This window comes from Echiichthys vipera, assembly GCF_963691815.1.
Source record: "Echiichthys vipera genome assembly, chromosome: 1".
Classification (NCBI taxonomy): domain Eukaryota; kingdom Metazoa; phylum Chordata; class Actinopteri; order Perciformes; family Trachinidae; genus Echiichthys; species Echiichthys vipera.
Window position 1 is genome coordinate 28,631,701 of NC_139826.1, and position 19,431 is coordinate 28,651,131.

Sequence of the window (19,431 nt, forward strand, 5' to 3'; positions counted from 1 at the left end):
AGATGGTGGCAGCTCATTTCCGATTATTTTTACGAGGCTCATTGTAAATATCCGGATTATGCGGATTTGTTAATGCGTGTAAGAGGCTCATTTAATACATTAAAATAACCGCCACAATAGGCAATCTTCAGTTGTACGCCTGCTGTGTTACTATATTATTAAACTTGCTGTATTACAGTTTCAGTCAGCATGCTCATAATGTGTGAATGTACAATCATCACGCAAGGGTCAGGTCGAGCATTGCACACTGGAGATAGATTAAAAAAACTGCATTCTGTTCATAATGATGGGCTACATGTAGTAAATAAGCTACAAGGAGAATCATTATTTCCCTGTGTATCTGGGCTGAGCTGAGTGTCTTCCCAAGGTTAACTAATTGACAAGCTTCCCCCATAATTGTGGAGATGAATTACACATGAGCCATGTTTCATTTTGGCTCAGTGGTGGAGCTGATTTCTTACTGTCAGAATGACTAGTGTGGCTTAGTCTGTTTTTAATTTTGCACGACTAATTGACACAATCATATTATAACAATTTTTTTTTCTGTTTTCCTTCTTAGGTGGTATGAGCGAACACTTACAATGACTATTCTGTTTGGAGACCGGATCGTGATTATTGCTCAGATGAGTCTAGGTGCTCAGCTGAATATAAATTAGGTGTTCAGCAACACAGATTGCTGGAAGAGGCAGAGGAAGAGTGACAGAGCAAAGACAATTCACAAACACTGATGCCAAGGCCTTGCATGATGAAAAGAACTCTTTATTTGATCCAGAATAATAGAAACAACAAATTTGAAGAAAATATCAACAGGTCAAAGGAAGCCTAAAAACAATACAGATTACAGCAGCTTGTACAGAGTGGGGATGTATCTTTCTATTTTCTTTTTCCTCCTCTTATGGGCTCAAGCCCTGACATTGAAAAACTTGAATTACTCAGTCCCTGAGGAACAGGGGCCGGGGACAGTGATTGGGAACATTGCCAAAGATGCCAGACTCGGACTTGAACAGGTAGGGCCGGGAGGACAGGGTAAGAAAGCCAACTTCAGGGTGCTGGAGAACTCCGCTCCACATCTCATTGATGTGGACCCCCAAAGTGGACTGCTGTACACAAAGCAACGCATCGACAGGGAAACCTTGTGCAAGAGAAACCCCAAGTGCCAGCTCTCCATGGAGGTGTTTGCCAATGACAAGGAGATCTGCATGATCAAAATAGATATTCAGGATATTAACGACAACTCACCCACTTTCCCCTCTGATCAGATTGATATTGACATTTCTGAAAATGCAGTGCCAGGGACTCGTTTTCCCCTGACCAGTGCGCATGACCCTGATGCAGGGGAGAATGGCCTGAAAACCTATCAAATTACACGTGATGACTACAATCTCTTTTCCTTGGAAGTGAAATCCCGTGGAGACGGGACTAAATTCCCCGAATTAGTTATTCAACGGCCATTGGACCGAGAAGAACGAAACCATCACACCCTAATTTTGTCAGCCACTGATGGGGGGGAATATCCTAGGTCTGGTACAATGCAGATAAACGTTAAAGTTATTGATTCCAATGATAACAGCCCTGTGTTTGATCAGCCTTCATATGTTGTGGAAATTCCTGAAAATTCACCTCCTGGTAAAGTGCTGATCGATTTAAATGCCACTGATCCTGATGAAGGCAACAACGGACAAGTGGTCTATTCTTTTAGTGGCTATGCCCCAGAGAGAATCCGGGAGCTCTTTTCCATAGATTCAAGAACAGGAGTCATAAAGATTCAGGGAGAAATTGACTATGAAGAGAGCCCAGTTATTGAGATTGACATCCAGGCAAAGGATCTAGGTCCCAATCCAATCCCAGGCCATTGTAAAGTCACTGTTAAAGTGCTTGACAGGAATGATAACTGGCCATCTATAGGCTTTGTGTCTGTGAGACAGGGAGCCATCAGCGAGGCAGCACCTCCAGGCACTGTCATTGCTCTTGTCCGTGTCACAGACAAGGACTCAGGCAGGAATGGGCAACTACAGTGCAGAGTGCTGGGCAATGTCCCTTTTAAACTTGAGGAGAACTATGATAACTTCTATACTGTGGTGACAGACAGACCCTTAGACAGAGAGGTGCAGGATGAGTTTAATGTCACAATTGTGGCCAAGGACAACGGCATCCCCCCTCTAAACTCCACAAAATCCTTCACTGTTAAGATTCTGGATGAGAATGACAATGTTCCTCGTTTTACCAAGTCAGTTTACCTTCTTCAAATACCTGAGAACAACATCCCTGGGGAGTACCTAGGTTCAGTTCTGGCACACGACCCGGACCTTGGCCAGAATGGCACAGTATACTACAGCATAATCAACTCCAATGTGAGTGGGGGCGATGTCAACACCTACGTTAACGTGAATGCTGCTAATGGAGCGATCTATGCTGTGAGATCTTTTAACTATGAGCAAATAAAGTATTTTGATTTTAAGGTACTTGCTAGAGATGCAGGATCTCCACACCTGGAAAGCAACGCTACAGTACGCATCAGTGTTCTCGATGTCAATGACAACATCCCCGTCATAGTTCTGCCCCTACTCCTTAACGACACAGCTGAAATCCATGTGCCGCGAAATGTTGGTGTTGGCTACATTGTCACCACAGTAAGGGCAGTTGATAATGACTATGGTGAGAGCGGGAGGCTCACATATGAGATCTCGGATGGCAATGAGGAGCACCTCTTTGAGATTGATCCAGTGACTGGAGAGGTGCGGACAGCCCACCCATTCTGGGATGATGTTAACCCCATTGTGGAGCTGATCATCCGAGTATCGGACCACGGCAAGCCAACCCTCACTGCTGCCGCCAGGCTCATCATCAAGGCATCCAACGGACGTCCTCCCGATGGACTTCCACGCACAAAGGACAATCTGAACTGGGACATGTCCCTGCCTCTTATTGTAACTCTAAGCATCATATCCATCATGCTTCTGGCTGCCATGGTGACCATAGCAATCAAGTGCAAGCGAGAAAACAAGGAGATTCGTACCTATAATTGTCGAATTGCAGAGTATTCCCACCCTCAGCTGGGAAAAGGCAAGAAGAAGAAGATAAACAAGAACGACATCATGCTGGTGCAGAGCGAGGTGGAGGAGCGGGATGCCATGAATGTGATGAATGTGGTAAGCAGCCCTTCCTTGGCCACCTCTCCCATGTACTTTGACTACCAGACACGCCTACCACTCAGCTCACCAAGGTCAGAGGTTATGTACCTCAAGCCCACTGCCAATAACCTCAGCGTGCCCCAAGGCCACGTGGGATGCCACACCAGCTTCACAGGCCCAGTCACCAGCACTACAGACACACCTACTAACCGCATGTCGATCATACAGGTAAGAGAAATTGCACTCCTCTCCTTCACTGTTATTCCACAATTTTCACGTATCAACCCTCAGAAAGCTCCCATATCCTATATCAACATTTGTCCCTTGTTTGTAAAAAGAAAGCGAAAGAAGATAAGGTCAGACAGAGGCAGGGTGACTCAAGAGCATAAAGACAAAAGAAGGGAGGGCGGGTTGAGCTTTAGAAGGATTAAACAGTCATTCTGGTACTCTCATAGAACAGAGCCAGTGACATCGACACGAATCATTTGTGCTTGAAACATGTCACGGCTTTTGTAATCAGTTTTCATGTAGAAATGTTTCATTAATAGATCACTGTTGTTTCTTTCCTGCTGAATAAAGAGTTAAGTCTGTGGGTCATAATCAGATATTTTTTAGGACTAATTCTATTTAAACTACCTATTTATCCCACATTTGCATGTCCAAATCTGATTACTAGGTTTTTGTTGAAAATATAATACATAATTGCATATTCGCTATGTTAATATGCCTCTTCACAGTAATTATAAAAGCTTTAATGTCATATCACGAGAGTGAAGTTACTCCAAACAGCAACAAATGCGAGTCCAACCATTTAACATCATATCTGTCATCTAATTCTATAGCTCCTTGTTGTTATTTCTAGTCATTTTAATTCTTAAAGATTAGCAGATTGTACCTTTATTCACGGCTACTTTATACCTCTTTGTGTGGAGAACTTGGTTGTATAAGCCTCTAACGTGATAATTTCTCTGTGTCTTTGGCCTTAAGCCCATTAAAAGTCTGTCGTGTCTGACGAAGATTAAGACAGTGCTTAAGACAGTGTTATGTCATACTGGGGATGATGGGCAGTTGTAAAAAAAACAACAACTTTTTTTTACCTATACACACATGACCTACAATTATGTTCCTAACATAATTAGATAGAAGTAATAAGCCGTCTTTGGTGAGTTATATTATTCCTACATTCTGCCTAAGACCTTATACTATTTGGAGTAGTGGAGAATGACATTCTTTCCAGTTACATCCCGATGGACTATAACTGTTAGTCTCTCAATTCTTTTCTATCCCCCTATTTGCAATGGATGTGGATGTGACGATGATTGTGATCAGATGTGATGTGTTCCCACCAGGGAGGAAGGCCACTGTCTGTTGTTCCCACTCTCAGTCTCAGCCTTGCTTCTATTATGAGCCAGCTGCATAGGGCAGGGGTCAGCACAAAGACCGTTAAGGCTTCCTAATCAGAGGGACAGAATAATTGCTGGTCCACTCTGCAGCCTGTTTCTCTGCTAATGTAGTGTTGATGAATTAGACTGTGTAAGGCAGTTGCACATCCATTTTGTGCGCTTACTTTTTTTTTATCCCTCTTCAGACAGTCAAAATGAAAAGCAGCAGGAGCAGCAACAACGCATTCCTTAGTGTCTTGTTTACAGAGGGTCCCCTTGACGTATCAGGCAAGCAGGGTGCTCTTTTGTATTATTCATCAGAAACCTGTGTAGAGTGAGATGGCCTGAGGCATTAAGTTTCTTCCGAATCTGTACAGAAGCGTATCGCTTCCCTCCCTCCTCCCCTACTTCTGCCTCCTCTCTCCGTTTGTGTGGACAGTAAGTAACCTGAGTCAGAGGAGAGTGGCTATGGGAAAAATGTCAGGAAACAAAGACAGAATTCCCCTTCCATCGATCCTGAGGCCTCTCTGCCCATCTGTCACTACAGTTGCCACAAGAGGGGAGGCTAAATAGGAAAAATAAATAAAGAGATGGATAAAGCGGGAGAGCATATCGCCTGCTCAGTCAGTTTCACAAGGGCACCTTAGTGCTGCTGTCTTCTGCATCTAGTGGGGCAACTGTAGCTGCCTGCAACTCCCAGTCTCTCTCCACACTGCTGCTGGCCTCTAATGATGTTTTATAGTGGTGCACTGGCAGATAGGCTGGGCTTGGTCTCTTGCTGGGAGAGGGGAATAATATGAACATATCAGCAGGGCTCTGCTGGCCTTATCATTGTCACCACCGTGCCAGCACCCGGCACAGTGGAGAGCTTCATTTCATTTCTAAAGAGAATTCCTGGGATAAGGAGATGGGTGATACGTAATGATGCTTAATTCAGCTTAAGGCGTTGAAGGGAATTACTTAGTGTGGAATCAAGGTTAAAACCAATCTGCTGCAAAATTCCTCAATGCTCAGGAAGAAGGGATTTCAGTAAATTGCTCCAAAGAGTAAGCCCCCTCTGCCCGCTATGTCTTCAGTACTTTTTGAGAATTTTGTCCCACATTTTGTTTAGTGTCGTCACTTCTAAGTGGCCCATAATGCATCATATGGATTTGTTGTGATAAGTTTTGAGTGTAATAATTTGATTCACCATGAAACTCTAATTAAACTCAATCCTGTCTCGGTAGGAGACATCCATGTTAATAAGGTGCAGGTGGTACAGAGGAAAGGGGGAGTCTGAAAGGCTATAAAAGCTGCCTTTAGGTGGCGGTAGTCTGCCTTGTGTAGGGTGGCATTAAGATGAGGGTGTCAAGGAGAAAAGGGGCTCTAGTCTCTGCTGACTTGACATTGTCACTTGTCACTTGGTCGGGTGGCTCCAGCTGCTATAATGAAAAATGTCAGACATGAAAATGTTACAAACATGGGATATAAAATGTTTTTTTCTGGAATTGCCCGCATGACATTATCTCATTACAATTGTTTTAAATGACAACCACTGAATTAACCAAGCAGACACTGAATCCGTATGCAAAATGTGCACAAAACTGCATATGGTAAGCATGGAAGATTTCTCTTGTAACAATTGATAAAAAACCAAGGTTTTTGAATTGATTCTAAAAAATGACTGACAGCCATAAACATATTAAATGCATAATGCTGAAAAAAGCACTTAAGAGGTGTTACTATGATCATTTAAGCGTGCATATACAATATAGGAGATACAATATTCACTCCTTTGATCTGTTTAGGTTGAGCATGTGTATGCCAACAATGTAGCTGGAGCAGATGTTAGAAAGTGGTGCTTCCAGGAATGGTCTTACTCTGCATAATTGTGTGTGTGTGTGTGTGTGTGTGTGTGTGTGTGTGTGTGTGTGTGTGTGTGTGTGTGTGTGTGTGTGTGTGTGTGTGTGTGTGTGTGTGTGTGTGTGTGTGTGTGTGTGTGTGTGTGTGTGTGTGTGTGTGTGTGTGTGTGTGTGTGTGTGTGTGTGTGTGTGTGTGTGTGTGTGTGTGTGTGTGTGTGTGTGTGTGTGTGTGTGTGTGTGTGTGTGTGTGTGTGTGTGTGTGTGTGTGTGTGTGTGTGTGTGTGTGTGTGTGTGTGTGTGTGTGTGTGTGTCAAACGTCATTGTGTATTCCAGGCATGTGATTTAAGCCTTTAGCTGGCAGGCTCCGTGACAGAGCCCCTCTCTTTTATGAGCGAGACAATCTTGCATTTGTCCGAACCTTGAAACACACACTTGTGCACACAACACACAGATGCATATGTTACCGGGCTTGGGCTGTTTTTAAGGATTCTACCAAAAAGTCTTATCTAAGGCTCTGTATATTGTATTGAAATTGCTCCCACACTTCAGTGGCCACTGAGGCAATGAATAGAAAAGCACTCTTTATTTCATTTTTCTCCCTCTCCCTTCATCTATAGATAACTGCTTTCCTCTGGAGCTTTCTATGGAATGAGTTTCGTAAACCTGTATGTACAGAAGCCCGCTTGCTGACAGGATTGAGCAGCTAAGCAACTGAATGCAGTCAGTCTCAACAGTCATTTAAAGGAATGAGCGACATCTCAATAAGTCGTTTGTAATTTGTGTACTTTTGTCCCCAAGTTGAGCTCTTCTGGGGCACGAGGGCAGATATGTGTTATTTGAGCTTGCCAGTACATAAAAAAGGAAATAAATTATCGTCTTGCTTTAGGGTGTATCTTCATATTTCCTCAAATAAACCTGCTATGACTGTACATAACACTACATGCTGAAATTCTAAATTATTAATAGTCATTTTTATTTTTCTTCATCTCCCCCCAAGCTCATGTGATGGATACAACTGAGAGAAAGTACTGTCAGACCACAGAATGCCTTTGGGAACGACAGTAAATTATATTCTCTTCATATTACCAAAATATAGGAATTGTGTCGTTCAATGCTTCATTTTTTAGCTGCCATTATTTGTATTTCAGTTTGCAGAGGGGCTTCTTTCAGTACAGATGGGTCAGTATGTCTTGAAGCTGTAGAAGAAGTGTAACGCATGGCACAAAACAGCAGCTATATTTGCATCCTCTTTCATTAATAAATCATAACATTTAACAAATCAGAGGGAAGCGGAAGATGTCACGATAAACATCAGAGGTCTCTGGCTACACATTTGTGAACATGGGGTAGGGTGTATTTCCTTTTTTTTATCTGATAAAAGCAGAATTTGAGCATTTATTTACTTCTCTTGTGTCTATTTGTAATGTGAGGAAACATGAGAGAAAGTCCCCTCTTTCAAAACCTATGTGGTAAAGGCATTTTTAATTTGAATAAAAGACAAAACAAAAAAAAAAGTGAGAAATCTACTCTAGTTATAAACACCATAAATGGTTAATGTTTTACTTGGTCTGTATTTCTGGGAAAAACATTAAACAGACTCAGACTGAATATTCTTCAAAGATTTACACAATAAATAGTTCATTTGCAGAAACAAATTACAAGTACCCCGAAAATGTGTTTGAGATCGGAGGCAGTTGTGGGAGTGATTTATTTTTTCTCAAGTTCCCTTAAATTCAAGTAACCCATGTTAAATAATTGAATATATATGTAGGCCCCTGGCTATGCTCAACACTAAACACAAGTTGCCCCTGTAACTTAAAGCAAACATCAGTAGAGTCAAACTGGAGATAGATAGATAGATAGATATCTAGATAGATAGATAGATGACATAGTATGTATTCATATTACTCTTACTGGACAGTCACTTGAACTCCTTTCAGCCAGCTGCTGTGTATTCTTCTGGACACAGCACTTATCTGTGCTGCATAATTTCATTATTTTAACAGACCTCCTGACCTGGCAGTGTAGGGAAACAAATAGATATTTTTTTATTCAAGTGTAGAGAAAGAGACAGGATATGAGAACACAAGTTAACCTCCGTGATGGCCAGATTGGTCGGACACATTAAACCAATTTGCTTTGTTCAATAGGAAGCAGCATATTGGAGATGACATGGCCACGATAATAAGACTATGGATTGACAAGGGACATTCGCTCCCAAGTTATTGTGCTTTTGTGTATGCATGAGTGTGTTTGTGATAGAGGGGGAGTAGATGATCAGTCTAATTCACTGACACCAGAGCTTCAAAACATATCATACTGTCATGTCTTTTTTTACTAGCCATGTGTGGGTTTGTGTCATCATGGCAAAATGTGGTCGTGGAGACATTTACTGTTACAGGATCTAACACAGAGGCGTTTTTTAGTATTTTGTTATTTCTCTAGGTTTTTAGTTTAATTTGATTTATTTCATTATGACTGACTGACACACTAGATAATAAAAGAAAGTTATATGGTATGCATTCTCTTTACAAACAATGATGCAATCATATAATGTGTGTATATAGGGTTATGTATAGTTAAGCAATAGCTCATAACAGGCTTCGCATCAGACTGAACAACGCTCCTTAAATGTGATATAATCCCAATATATCACAGCCTATAGTGAGCTATTGTAACCAAGTATGGCAATATTAAAGGGATGGACAGATTCCAATTTAAATTGTTTCTGTTAACACAAATCACCCATAAAGCATTGTTGTTGAAATAAATAGGCCCTCCTGTCCGGTGGTTGCTATTGAACGCAGAGTGATTGAAAAATAAATAAGCCGTTTTTGTTGCTTAGTAACAGCTAGAAGTTCCAACCACCTTGTATAAAAGGTGAAAGTGGAGTAATATAGAATTAAGTAAAGGAATAAGGAATCATCGCCGTGATATATGGGTATTACTTCGCGGCTAAGAACTAATCAGATTGCTTTATTCAAGCCATCTGTTTATATATATATAAATGGATGGCTCGAATCAAGCAATCTGATTGGTATATATATACATACATACACAGTAGACAGATCTGTGCATTCTGTACCTGACAATCCTTTTACTATAAGGTGTTTTCTTTTTAATATAAACTCCAATACATGCTATTTTATTGAAGAAAAAGAAGATTGTGACAAAACAAATCTGTGCATCCCCCCAGTAGATTTTGAAACATTTTCCTTAGTGCTGCTGGTATTGTGCTCAAACAACTGAGGCACAAGGAGACAACCTAGCATCAACAGAGGTCACAAAAACAAGAGAAAAAAAGATAACCTTCACAGTGGAAGAATCTTAAGATTCAGCTGCCATGTCTGGGCGTGTGTATGTGTGTGCACGCACCTGTGCTACCACTAGCTGTATTCTTAAGCACCAGTCTTGCTGGTTTCCTCAGATTGGAATGGGCTTCCCTGTAGGGGCCGCCTGCCCCCCGGGGACTCTCAGATCCCTCCTGGGGTCTGCTCAAAACTTAATGTTTTGAGCAGTGGGATAATGGAGCTGCAGCTATATATACAGTTGAGATCAAAATTAGAGAACAAAGTATTGATTCTTGATGTATTCTGAAATACTGTTATTTTTATTGTTCAGAATTTGATAGAATATCTGCTGTGGCTATACCACTGCTGCACTAGCATGTTTTTTTAATTTAAATAACCCAGGCACTAAAACAAAAACCTTTATTTTGTGAAAAAAGCAGTGAGTACACAGTCACCACTGTGTCAGAAGAGAAGATTTAAACAATGTTTTCAGAGGGCTATAGGATTGAAAAAATGAATAGGAGACCCTTGCTTTGAATGACTTCCGCATGTGCCCACAGGACATCACTAGTTCTTCACACTGCTCTGGTTTGATCTTGGTCCATTCTTTTTTCAGTGGGTGTTTAGATCCGGACTCTGGGCTGGCCATTTCATTGTTTCAATATTCTTAGCTTCAAGGAAATGCTCAACCTTTTTTGCAGTGTGACGGGGGGCATTGTCTTACCTGAAAATTGTGGGCTGATTGGGACACAATTGCAGTGAAGGTATTGCATGTTGCCGAAGTAGGTTCACATAAACATCTGCATTCATCCTGCCATGTAGCTGTACAAGAGGCCCAACTCCTGCTGCAGATAACAATCCCCCAAACCATGACACAGCCTCCTCCAAATTTAACTGACTTCTTTACACACTTTGGGTTCAGTCTTTCCCCAGTCCTACGCTGAACATATTGTTTCCCATCAGAACCAAATAAATTGAACATACTCTAATTACTGAAGTGCACTCTGGATCAGTTCTTCTCTGTCCACACAACATGTTGCTCAGCAAAGGAAGGTCTAACCTTTTTATTCTTTCTGCTGATGAGAGGTTTAGTTACTGCAGAAAAGTCTAAAATGGTGAGAGACTGTGTTCCCAGACAGGTCCTTGCCTTGTTCAGCACTGAACTCTCTTGCAAGAGAGGGTCATTCCTTTGGCCTTTATCTGGACAACCTTCCGTCACAGGGTCACCTTAGAGCGGCTTGCCATCTTGCAAAGTAAATAGAAGAGCTACTGGATAAATAGGGTGTGTCCAAATATTAATTAGATTGTAACCAAGTGCCAGATTAACACCAGTAACTAGGAGGTATCTGAAAGTGTCTAATTTTGCTCACTGCTTTTTCACAAAATATATATATATATATTTTCAAAAACATCCTAGTACAGCTGTGGTAAAACCACAGTGGATATTCTATAACATTCTGGTCATTAAAAAAAACGATTATATTTCAGAACAAATCTAATAATTATAATTTGTTCGCTTATTTTGATCCCTTTATATAAATATATATAAAATATTTACCTCACGGTGACCTCAGGGCAACCTCTCAGTGATGTGCGCTGAGATGCACAGCACACAGAGGGCTTCACTGGTGTTCATGGCATGGTGATGTATTCTTTGAACTACCAGCAGCTGGGTCTCCTTGCTGTAAATCAAACACTTTCAAAGTCAAACAAAGTGGAACTCGCTCTGCTGTGTCTTGGAACCAGTCCAACCTGAGAGAGCTTTTATTTCTGCCACATCTTCCTTCACTGTGCCCCCTAGGCATGTGCTATAGCAGCAACACGCAGCTCAAAGAATGAGTTATGTGAATCTGTTCTCACCTTCTATCTCATTAGTATAAGAGAAATGATTTATCCCTTTCTCCCTGAATCTTGCTGTCCTTGTCCTTGCCTTCTACAGTTCAGCACGTCTTCAGCTTCATCAGTAACGTGATAAATTGATTGGAGGGATAAACCATGAAACCCATCTAATTTTCTCTAATTCCACCTCTAACTACATGTCAAAACAAGCTGCTATAAAACAGTTTTTTCCTCCCATGTACATCCACTGGAGTACATTAGAGTCGTCTCATCTGGAAACAACAGTTTGCTTTGCAATTTGAGTGTTAGTTTACATTGTCATCCTGCCGGTATATGTTTTCATATTTGTGTGTGTATATCTGAGAATGTCCGACACTCTAAAAGAGATCCCGCTGTCTCATCTGCCCCTGCTTATATCTGTAGCACAGTTTGAAATCTCACTCCCATGTCTAAAGGCCTGTGTGTGTCTGAAGGGAATTGACAGCCACTGTGTTTTGCAGTTGCTGTTGTGTTTTTGTGGCAACAGAGGCGAATGAGTCGGCACTCTCAGATGTTATTGTCTAAACAAAAGGCCCTAAGTGGTGAGCACACAAGATTTGTCATCAAATGTTTGACTGTGTCTGCTCTTCAGGGTAGCAGTGGCAATGCTGAGTGCTAATGGCGTATTGAAAATAGTATATTTGGCCAGTGTCATCTTTTTCTATTGTACTCCACAGATGTACTCAATTGGCCCCTCACTTGGTTTATGTCTTTGAGAGAAATCTTTCTGAAGCCTTTTGCATTCAGATCAATTTGCTCCATTTCTTATTGATTTTTTTCTCTGTTTGGTACTGAAATACTGTATTTCATTATATATCGCTCTGAGCATTGTTTAGTTAAAAAAAAAAAAAAAACTAGCTCTCGCTCTCTCTCTTCCTTGTTTAACCCCCCTCTTGCTCTGACTCTTTTTCGGATTCCCTTTCTTTCTCTCTGCTTTGTCATCCCAGATAAGCGATGCAATTGCTCATGTTACTGACGATCCAAGCCAAATTCATAATGATGAGATTATCTTGTCAACAGTACAGAGTGTATATGTCTGCCGTATTGATCTGCGCACAGTCTTAATAAATTAAGTACCACGTTGGAGGCGTTGGCTCAATGATAACTCTGAACAGATCTTGCTATTTATACACCCTGAGTCACTGCTGAGATGATAAATGAAACGTGTATTCTCTTCTGTTTTCCTCCTATTTTTCCTCCTCTACTATTTCCAGATTGATGAGGTAAAACGACCGTGAAATGCATCCTCTCTGAGGTCACATTGACATGTTGATTCGATGTACTCCCAGGTGGAGAGACATGGGTACTGCTGTGAAAAAAAACAGTCAGATATTAGACTAAAGTTGATAAAAAGCGGCGAGAAAGAAATTACCAGTGCCAGAGCTTGGGCTTGTGTTTGTGTTTAAATGACTGAGGTTTGAAGGGGGGGTTTATCTGTGCATTTGAAGAGAAGGTCAGCTGGGTTTAGAGCTTGAGATTATGTGTGATTGTTTCTTCTGTGGGCTAGCTGATTAATGCTAAAGCTGGTCTGACAGATACTTAATGCACCATAGACGCACTTGAAAGAGACTTGGAGGAACAGGCGTTCAACACTTTGACAACGGAGCATTATCCTAAAGCCTTTACTGTCAGTTTTTACCCAGGTGTATGAACAGTATCCTCTCAGTCTTCTAGTTCTCCTTTACCCGGCCCATCCTTTGCGCAGATACCTCTGACCGGATACATATACAGCAGATAGGTCACCTTGAAGTGAAACTACACATAGCCCATCTGGTGTGTGTGTGTGTGTGTGTGTGTGTGTGTGTGTGTGTGTGTGTGTGTGTGTGTGTGTGTGTGTGTGTGTGTGTGTGTGTGTGTGTGTGTGTGTGTGTGTGTGTGTGTGTGTGTGTGTGTGTGTGTGTGTGTGTGTGTGTGTGTGTGTGTGTGTGTGTGTGTGTGTGTGTGTGTGTGTGTGTGTGTGTGTGTGTGTGTGTGTGTGTGTGTGTGTGTGTGTGTGTGTGTGTGTGTGTGTGTGTGTGTGTGTGTGTGTGTGTGTGTGTGTGCGTAAAGAGACAGAGAGGGAGAACCCAGGTGTGTGCATGTGCACTTATATTACATATATTGATATTGTGTGCTTGCATTCGATGTATCTGTTCATTTATCTAAGTCTGGCCTCCGTTCTGAGCTTTAGGGAAAGATCTAAAAATCCTTTCATCCACGGAACTGCTCTACCTCCATCAATTCAAATGGAATAATGTTTTTTTTTCTTTCAATGTTTTTGTGCACTAGATCAGATAATGTCTTGTTAACCTGTTAACTAGACCACAGTTGGTGGACAATTTGTTTCAACACTAAATTCTAAAATTATGATTGATTTGATAAACACACTGCATGGCTTAATCATATTAGTTTGGAAGTGTATGGTTATTATTATTATTAAGACACTGATTTTCAAAACAACTTAGTTGAATGCAAGGCTTACTGTAAATGATAAGTACGTTATATACAGCCTTTTGTTCAGTTTATTTTATGATAGTATTTATGTATTTTTTGTTTGATTATATTGTTTTATCCAGTGCTCATCTCTAATTATTTGTATAAAGAAGAGGAAAAATGTAGATATAGCAAAAGAAAAACATTTTTTACTTTGGGAAATTTGCTTATGTGTTTCTCAACTAACTCTTGGAAAGAAAGCGTAGTGTATTTACTAGGGCTGTCGAAGTTTTCATGATAATAACAAGTTTACTGCAAATTCCTCTTAACGGCACTCATTTTTTGACGTGTGATTAACGTCCACACGTTCTTTGATAATGACCCTCCACTCGCCTCGTGGTTTGAGAAATCAGGAAGAGATGCAGCAGAAACATTGTGGATGGCAATCAAAATGAAATATTCTTGAGCAGAAAGGAATAAAGTGGCTTTTTTTAATTGCAACTTCAGCTTCAAAGACCTGCCAGATGGTTCTCTCGACAAGACCAAAGCTATCTGCATTTAATGTCCATGTGAGTTGAGTTCCCATCGGAATGCGTCGAGTCTCAATACCACTTGCTGGCCAAGCATACAGCTGATGCAGAGAGCCCTCCTCCCGCTCACCAAAGGCAGACCATGCTGGATAGTTTGCAATACACTGTGATAGTATTACTAAGTAATGTTACATTCTGGTCAATATGCCCTTTCAGCATATCTTTTGAGCATGTAGTACCTTTGAAGCTATTCTGGAGAATGTTCTAGACAGTATTTGTCATTGTTTTGGATTGTTGTAATAATAATAAATATTAATTAGCATGAAGCGTATTTGTCCACTCCCATGTTGACGACACTATTAAAAACTTGAAAAATATCCTTTAAAAGGCACATTTAGAACATATAAAAAAATGTGTGATTAATTGAGCGTTACCTTTATTTTATTTATTTTAATTGAGTAACAGCTCTAGTATTTAAAAAACTGTCAAAACTCTTGCTTTTAAGTGTTGTTAAAGATTTATTGCTCAAAAAGTATACAACAGGTGTGCTTATTTTGTTACATTCATGCATGCATGTCTTAAAATGTGCAGTATGACAGGCCTGTTACCTCTATAACTGCTTTGGATTTTTGGGCTGAGTTGGCTTCAGATTAATGAGGGTGCAAGGACAGTGCTGATTCAAGACTTCAGTTAACAGCAAAGCTGTTGCAACTATTGATGAGCAAGTACTGAATGATTAGTAGCTTAAACAGCAAGATCACATACTGCACCCTTTCCTTTCGGTTTACTGCTTTCCTCACAGTTTCGACAGTATATAAATAATTCAACATGAAGTCAAATTCTCTCTCTCCCACTCCTCTTTTACTTTTTTTCCCAAAGATTTTCCTTTATCAATAATCATAAGACTGATCCCAGCTGTAAGCTACCCAGACCAGCTGGTTAAATGTGTCTACAAAAAAACGCCTCAAATAGAGAGGGAAAACAACACTGTTATTTTAGGAGAGCTGGCAAACTGCTGTGTTAGGGCTTTTCATGTGTTGGAATAAATATCTATGCCAAAAGCTGCATTTATCATTTACTCCTGGGGCTAAACTGCCACAGATGTGAATCGTGTTGATAGGAGTACAAACGTGCCGTCTTGTGTCGCCCCTCCTCTTCAGAGGAGAAAATTTTCCTCCGAGATGGCAGCCGGGAATAACTGCTGAATTTTTGTCAGCGGTGTTGTATTTTTCAAAAGATAATGCTAGTAGGAACTATATACAAAAGGAAAACTGCAAAAAATAGGCTCCAATTGCAAATATAAGTGGTCCTGTAATACTGGATAAAGAGTAGAATGAGGAGTGCAACTGGAGACCAAAAACTCTTTTGGAGGTGAAGTATGGGGTCACAACCTCTTCCAATCAGCCTCCTTTTCACAAGTGGACTGTGATTTAGAATTTTTTTTAATTCAATTTGCTGAATTTTTGTCACTGGTGTTCAAAAGATAATGCTAGTAGGAACTATATACAAAAGTAATCCTGCAAAACATAGGCTCCAATTGCAAATATAAGTGGTCCTGTAATACTGGATAAAGAGTAGATTTAGAAGGTTTTTTTTAAATTTCATGTCCAGGTCCTATTTTATGTGTTGACTGCCAACACCGGAACAGGCTACCTCATTATATTGTATTGTGAATACACCTCCTAATAATGATTCTGGAATAACACACACACACACACGCATGAACAAGCTTCACTGTGTTCACTTGTTAAAATAACTTTACGTTATTTTATTGGAAAACCAACTATATGTCTTATATCAGATATAAAGATGTAATTTTCTATGGTTGGGAGATGTGGCAAAATTTTATTTAAATATATTAAATATATTATCAACTGTGGGGTGAGAAGTTCAGCCATCCGTGAGGAACTCGGAGTAGAGCCGCTGCTCCTTAGCGTTGAAAGGAGCCAGTTGAGGTGGTTCGGGCATCTAGTAAGGATGCCCCCTGGGCGCCTCCCTAGGGAGGTGTTCCAGGTACGTCCAGCTGGGAGGAGGCCTCGGGGAAGACCCAGGACTAGGTGGAGAGATTATATCTCCACACTGGTCTGGGAACGCCTCGGGATCCCCCAGTTAGAGCTGGTTAATGTGGCCCGGGAAAGGGAAGTTTGGGGTCCCCTGCTAAAGCTGCTGCCCCCGCGACCCGACCCCGGATAAGCAGATGAAGATGAGATATTATCAACTGGATGTCTAAAATTTAGTGAAACACTATACTTCTTGACATATTTTGGGGAGATTGTACCGTAGGCCCATCAGATAATTTACATTCTCTCTCCATCTGGGTGCAAATATGTTTCGGATCTTGATAACACAAAAAAACAATGAATCTTATGCCACATTTTCACTGCATAAGAGAGCATGGTTCTACGCATATTGACTCGCTCTATTTTGGTCTTCAATTAGCAAAAGTTGTAGATAGTACCTGGTATCTGATACTTTTTTTGGTACCACTTCGGTAGAGGTTACGAGCAAGCAGAATTGATACTAAAAGGTTGAGTTAAAACACAGCGTTCCACTGATTGTTCAAAGAGAACTGTAACTATTGTGATACAGAAATCCTGCACAGACCCACCGTTTTTTAAATATCCATCAATAGCGACCAGAATTTTTTCATTCACTCAACCCAGATTAAAAAAATTGCAGCCCCCACAACTATGCCCTACACAATTCTGTATACTACATACACTAAATTTGATACACTACAATGTAAAATTGAACGTGTTCTGTTGCAGATGACAGGATCCAATGAATGTTGCGTTGAAGATCATGTCACGGCAGTTTCATGCAGCTTTGCTATGGCGATCAGCGGAATATCACGGAAAGCACAAAATAGCGAAAAGCACCTGCTACCAAAACTGAGCTGATATCAGTGGAGCTGGACCATGCGGTGGAAAGGTGTCATTATATTCTGTTACAAAGATTCCTTGAGTGATATACTTCAAAATACCGGTCCATTGTAAAATGGGTCATAGTCAAATTGGTTTTTATCTATTCCTATTTAGCAAAAAAAAAAAAAGATTCAGATGGTGTCGTGTATAGCCTCGGTTGTGTGTTTCCAATGTGGCAGCTTATTGTAATCTTTACCCGAGGGGATGTTGGTCAACATCAGCTGTTTACGGGTTATGTTGTCCTTTTTATTTTGATAAGGATGATTCATTCAATAATGGCTTAATCATCCAATTACTAAATCAATTACATGCATATGAGTTAAAAACAGATAACTATATATTTTTTTAATTTGTGGTAAACAGATTATTCTGTATTAGTATATGCTTATTAAGACAAGCCTTCTGAGCCATTTTGTTTATGCAGGATTTGGTTTAGCCCATCATGCGATTTTTCATGCATCACAAAATAGGCTAGATTGTAAGATCTCCAGCACCTCTAATGATATGTGTGTGTGTGGACTGTGTAGGTGAGAGAGAAAAACATGTTCAAGGATATACACATTTTCAGGAGGTTTTCATTTTATTATTTTCTACGTGAGTTGATTCTCAAGATGATAATGAGAGGCTTAAGAATAGAGGTTAACAAAGCTTTATTGACCATCCCTTAGACTCTGTCTCTTTACCCCTTAGAGTTTTCTTTCCATGCTCTTTAAAAGGAATTTAGTCTCCAAAATTAAATGACAGACAATATTACAAAGGATGAATGTACTGATGAATAAAAGCTGCTCTTAGCAAGACGAAGAACACACTGATGGTTTCTTGGATAACTATTACAAGGGACATATTTTGTCATTTTCAGATTCATTCTTGTATTTTGGGTTTACATGATTTAATGTAATATATTTACATTATATATGATCCAGACAGCCCTTAAAAAAACTGACTGGGTTGTCTTATTCAATGTTACCCAAATGTAGGTGCACAAGCACTGAAAAAGGTAATTTTCATAATATTTCCCTAAAGGCAAATGCAGCACTTGTACATAAGGTAACTACCTTAGATTTTTAACCAAAGTAGTCATTTGTAGACAGAAGAGAAAATTATATCTATGCTTGCTCGGGCTGGAATAATAAAGCAGCAGTAACCGCACAGGTTGAAGGAAATCAGCTTTGAAGTAGTGTTTTTGTCTCTCTGGATGAAAAGAAGCAAGCACAACCTCCCTCTGCCCTGAGCACCCCTTCTTTTGCTGTCTTTCCTTTTTCTGCGTTTCACCTGTCGATGCTTTCAATCCCCTACTCAGTGTACGGTTAGAATAACAAATCGACTCTTTCCTTTTCACAGGTTTTTCTCACTATATGAAGTGGCTTTTTTAAGACTTAAAAAGTTGTGCCACTAAGAAAACGTGATCCTCCCACTGGTGTCCTAACAGGCATATATAATGACAGTGTATGGTCTACCAAAATAATAGGCAATCACTGTGAGTGCGTATTAATTATGAATATTGTGTCTCTGTTGGTGAGCAGTGAATATGCAAGGGAGAGGTCACTGTGTTTACACAAATGTACATAAAAGCCTCCAAAGTGCTACTTAGCCCTATTTAATGAAAGAAAAAAATAGCCCTATTCCCCACCAATTGAACAAGGCCACAAAAACATAAAATGCTGTCTGGTTATGTTATGAATTATGAATTATGGCAAACCATTATTAACAAGATGAGACTATTGAATTGGTCTAGAGCTGTCGGAGTCACCAGCTTCATGATAAAACAGCAAATCTTAAAAAAAAAACCCGCAGTTCTACACAAAAACCCAACAAAAAACCCAATATTTCAAGGCAGCAGCAACTCTAATAAATGCAGATGTGGGCGATTTTATTCAGTTTGAGTTGTATTAGATTTGTGATACTGAAGTTGAGTTCAGTACAATTAGATATAGGGAAGAGAGACTTGTCAGTAAGAGAGATACCTTACATGACTGGTTATTAGGGCCAGGACAAATAATCAATCTATTCTGATAAAGTCTCTAGTGATATGTTATTGCTAGA

At 40.3% G+C, this 19,431-nt stretch overlaps 1 protein-coding gene across 1 annotated transcript in view; it reads left to right on the plus strand.

The window, feature by feature from the left end:
• Positions 1–863: 863 nt before the first annotated feature.
• Positions 864–19,431, plus strand: part of pcdh17 (protocadherin 17) — a gene marked incomplete at its 5' end in the record, with an annotated part of 56,197 nt that continues 37,629 nt past the window's right edge. Inside the window, one exon of the mRNA XM_083925717.1 lies at positions 864–3,359. Coding sequence (XP_083781843.1) covers positions 864–3,359 — 2,496 coding nt within the window. The remainder of the gene's footprint in view (positions 3,360–19,431) is intronic.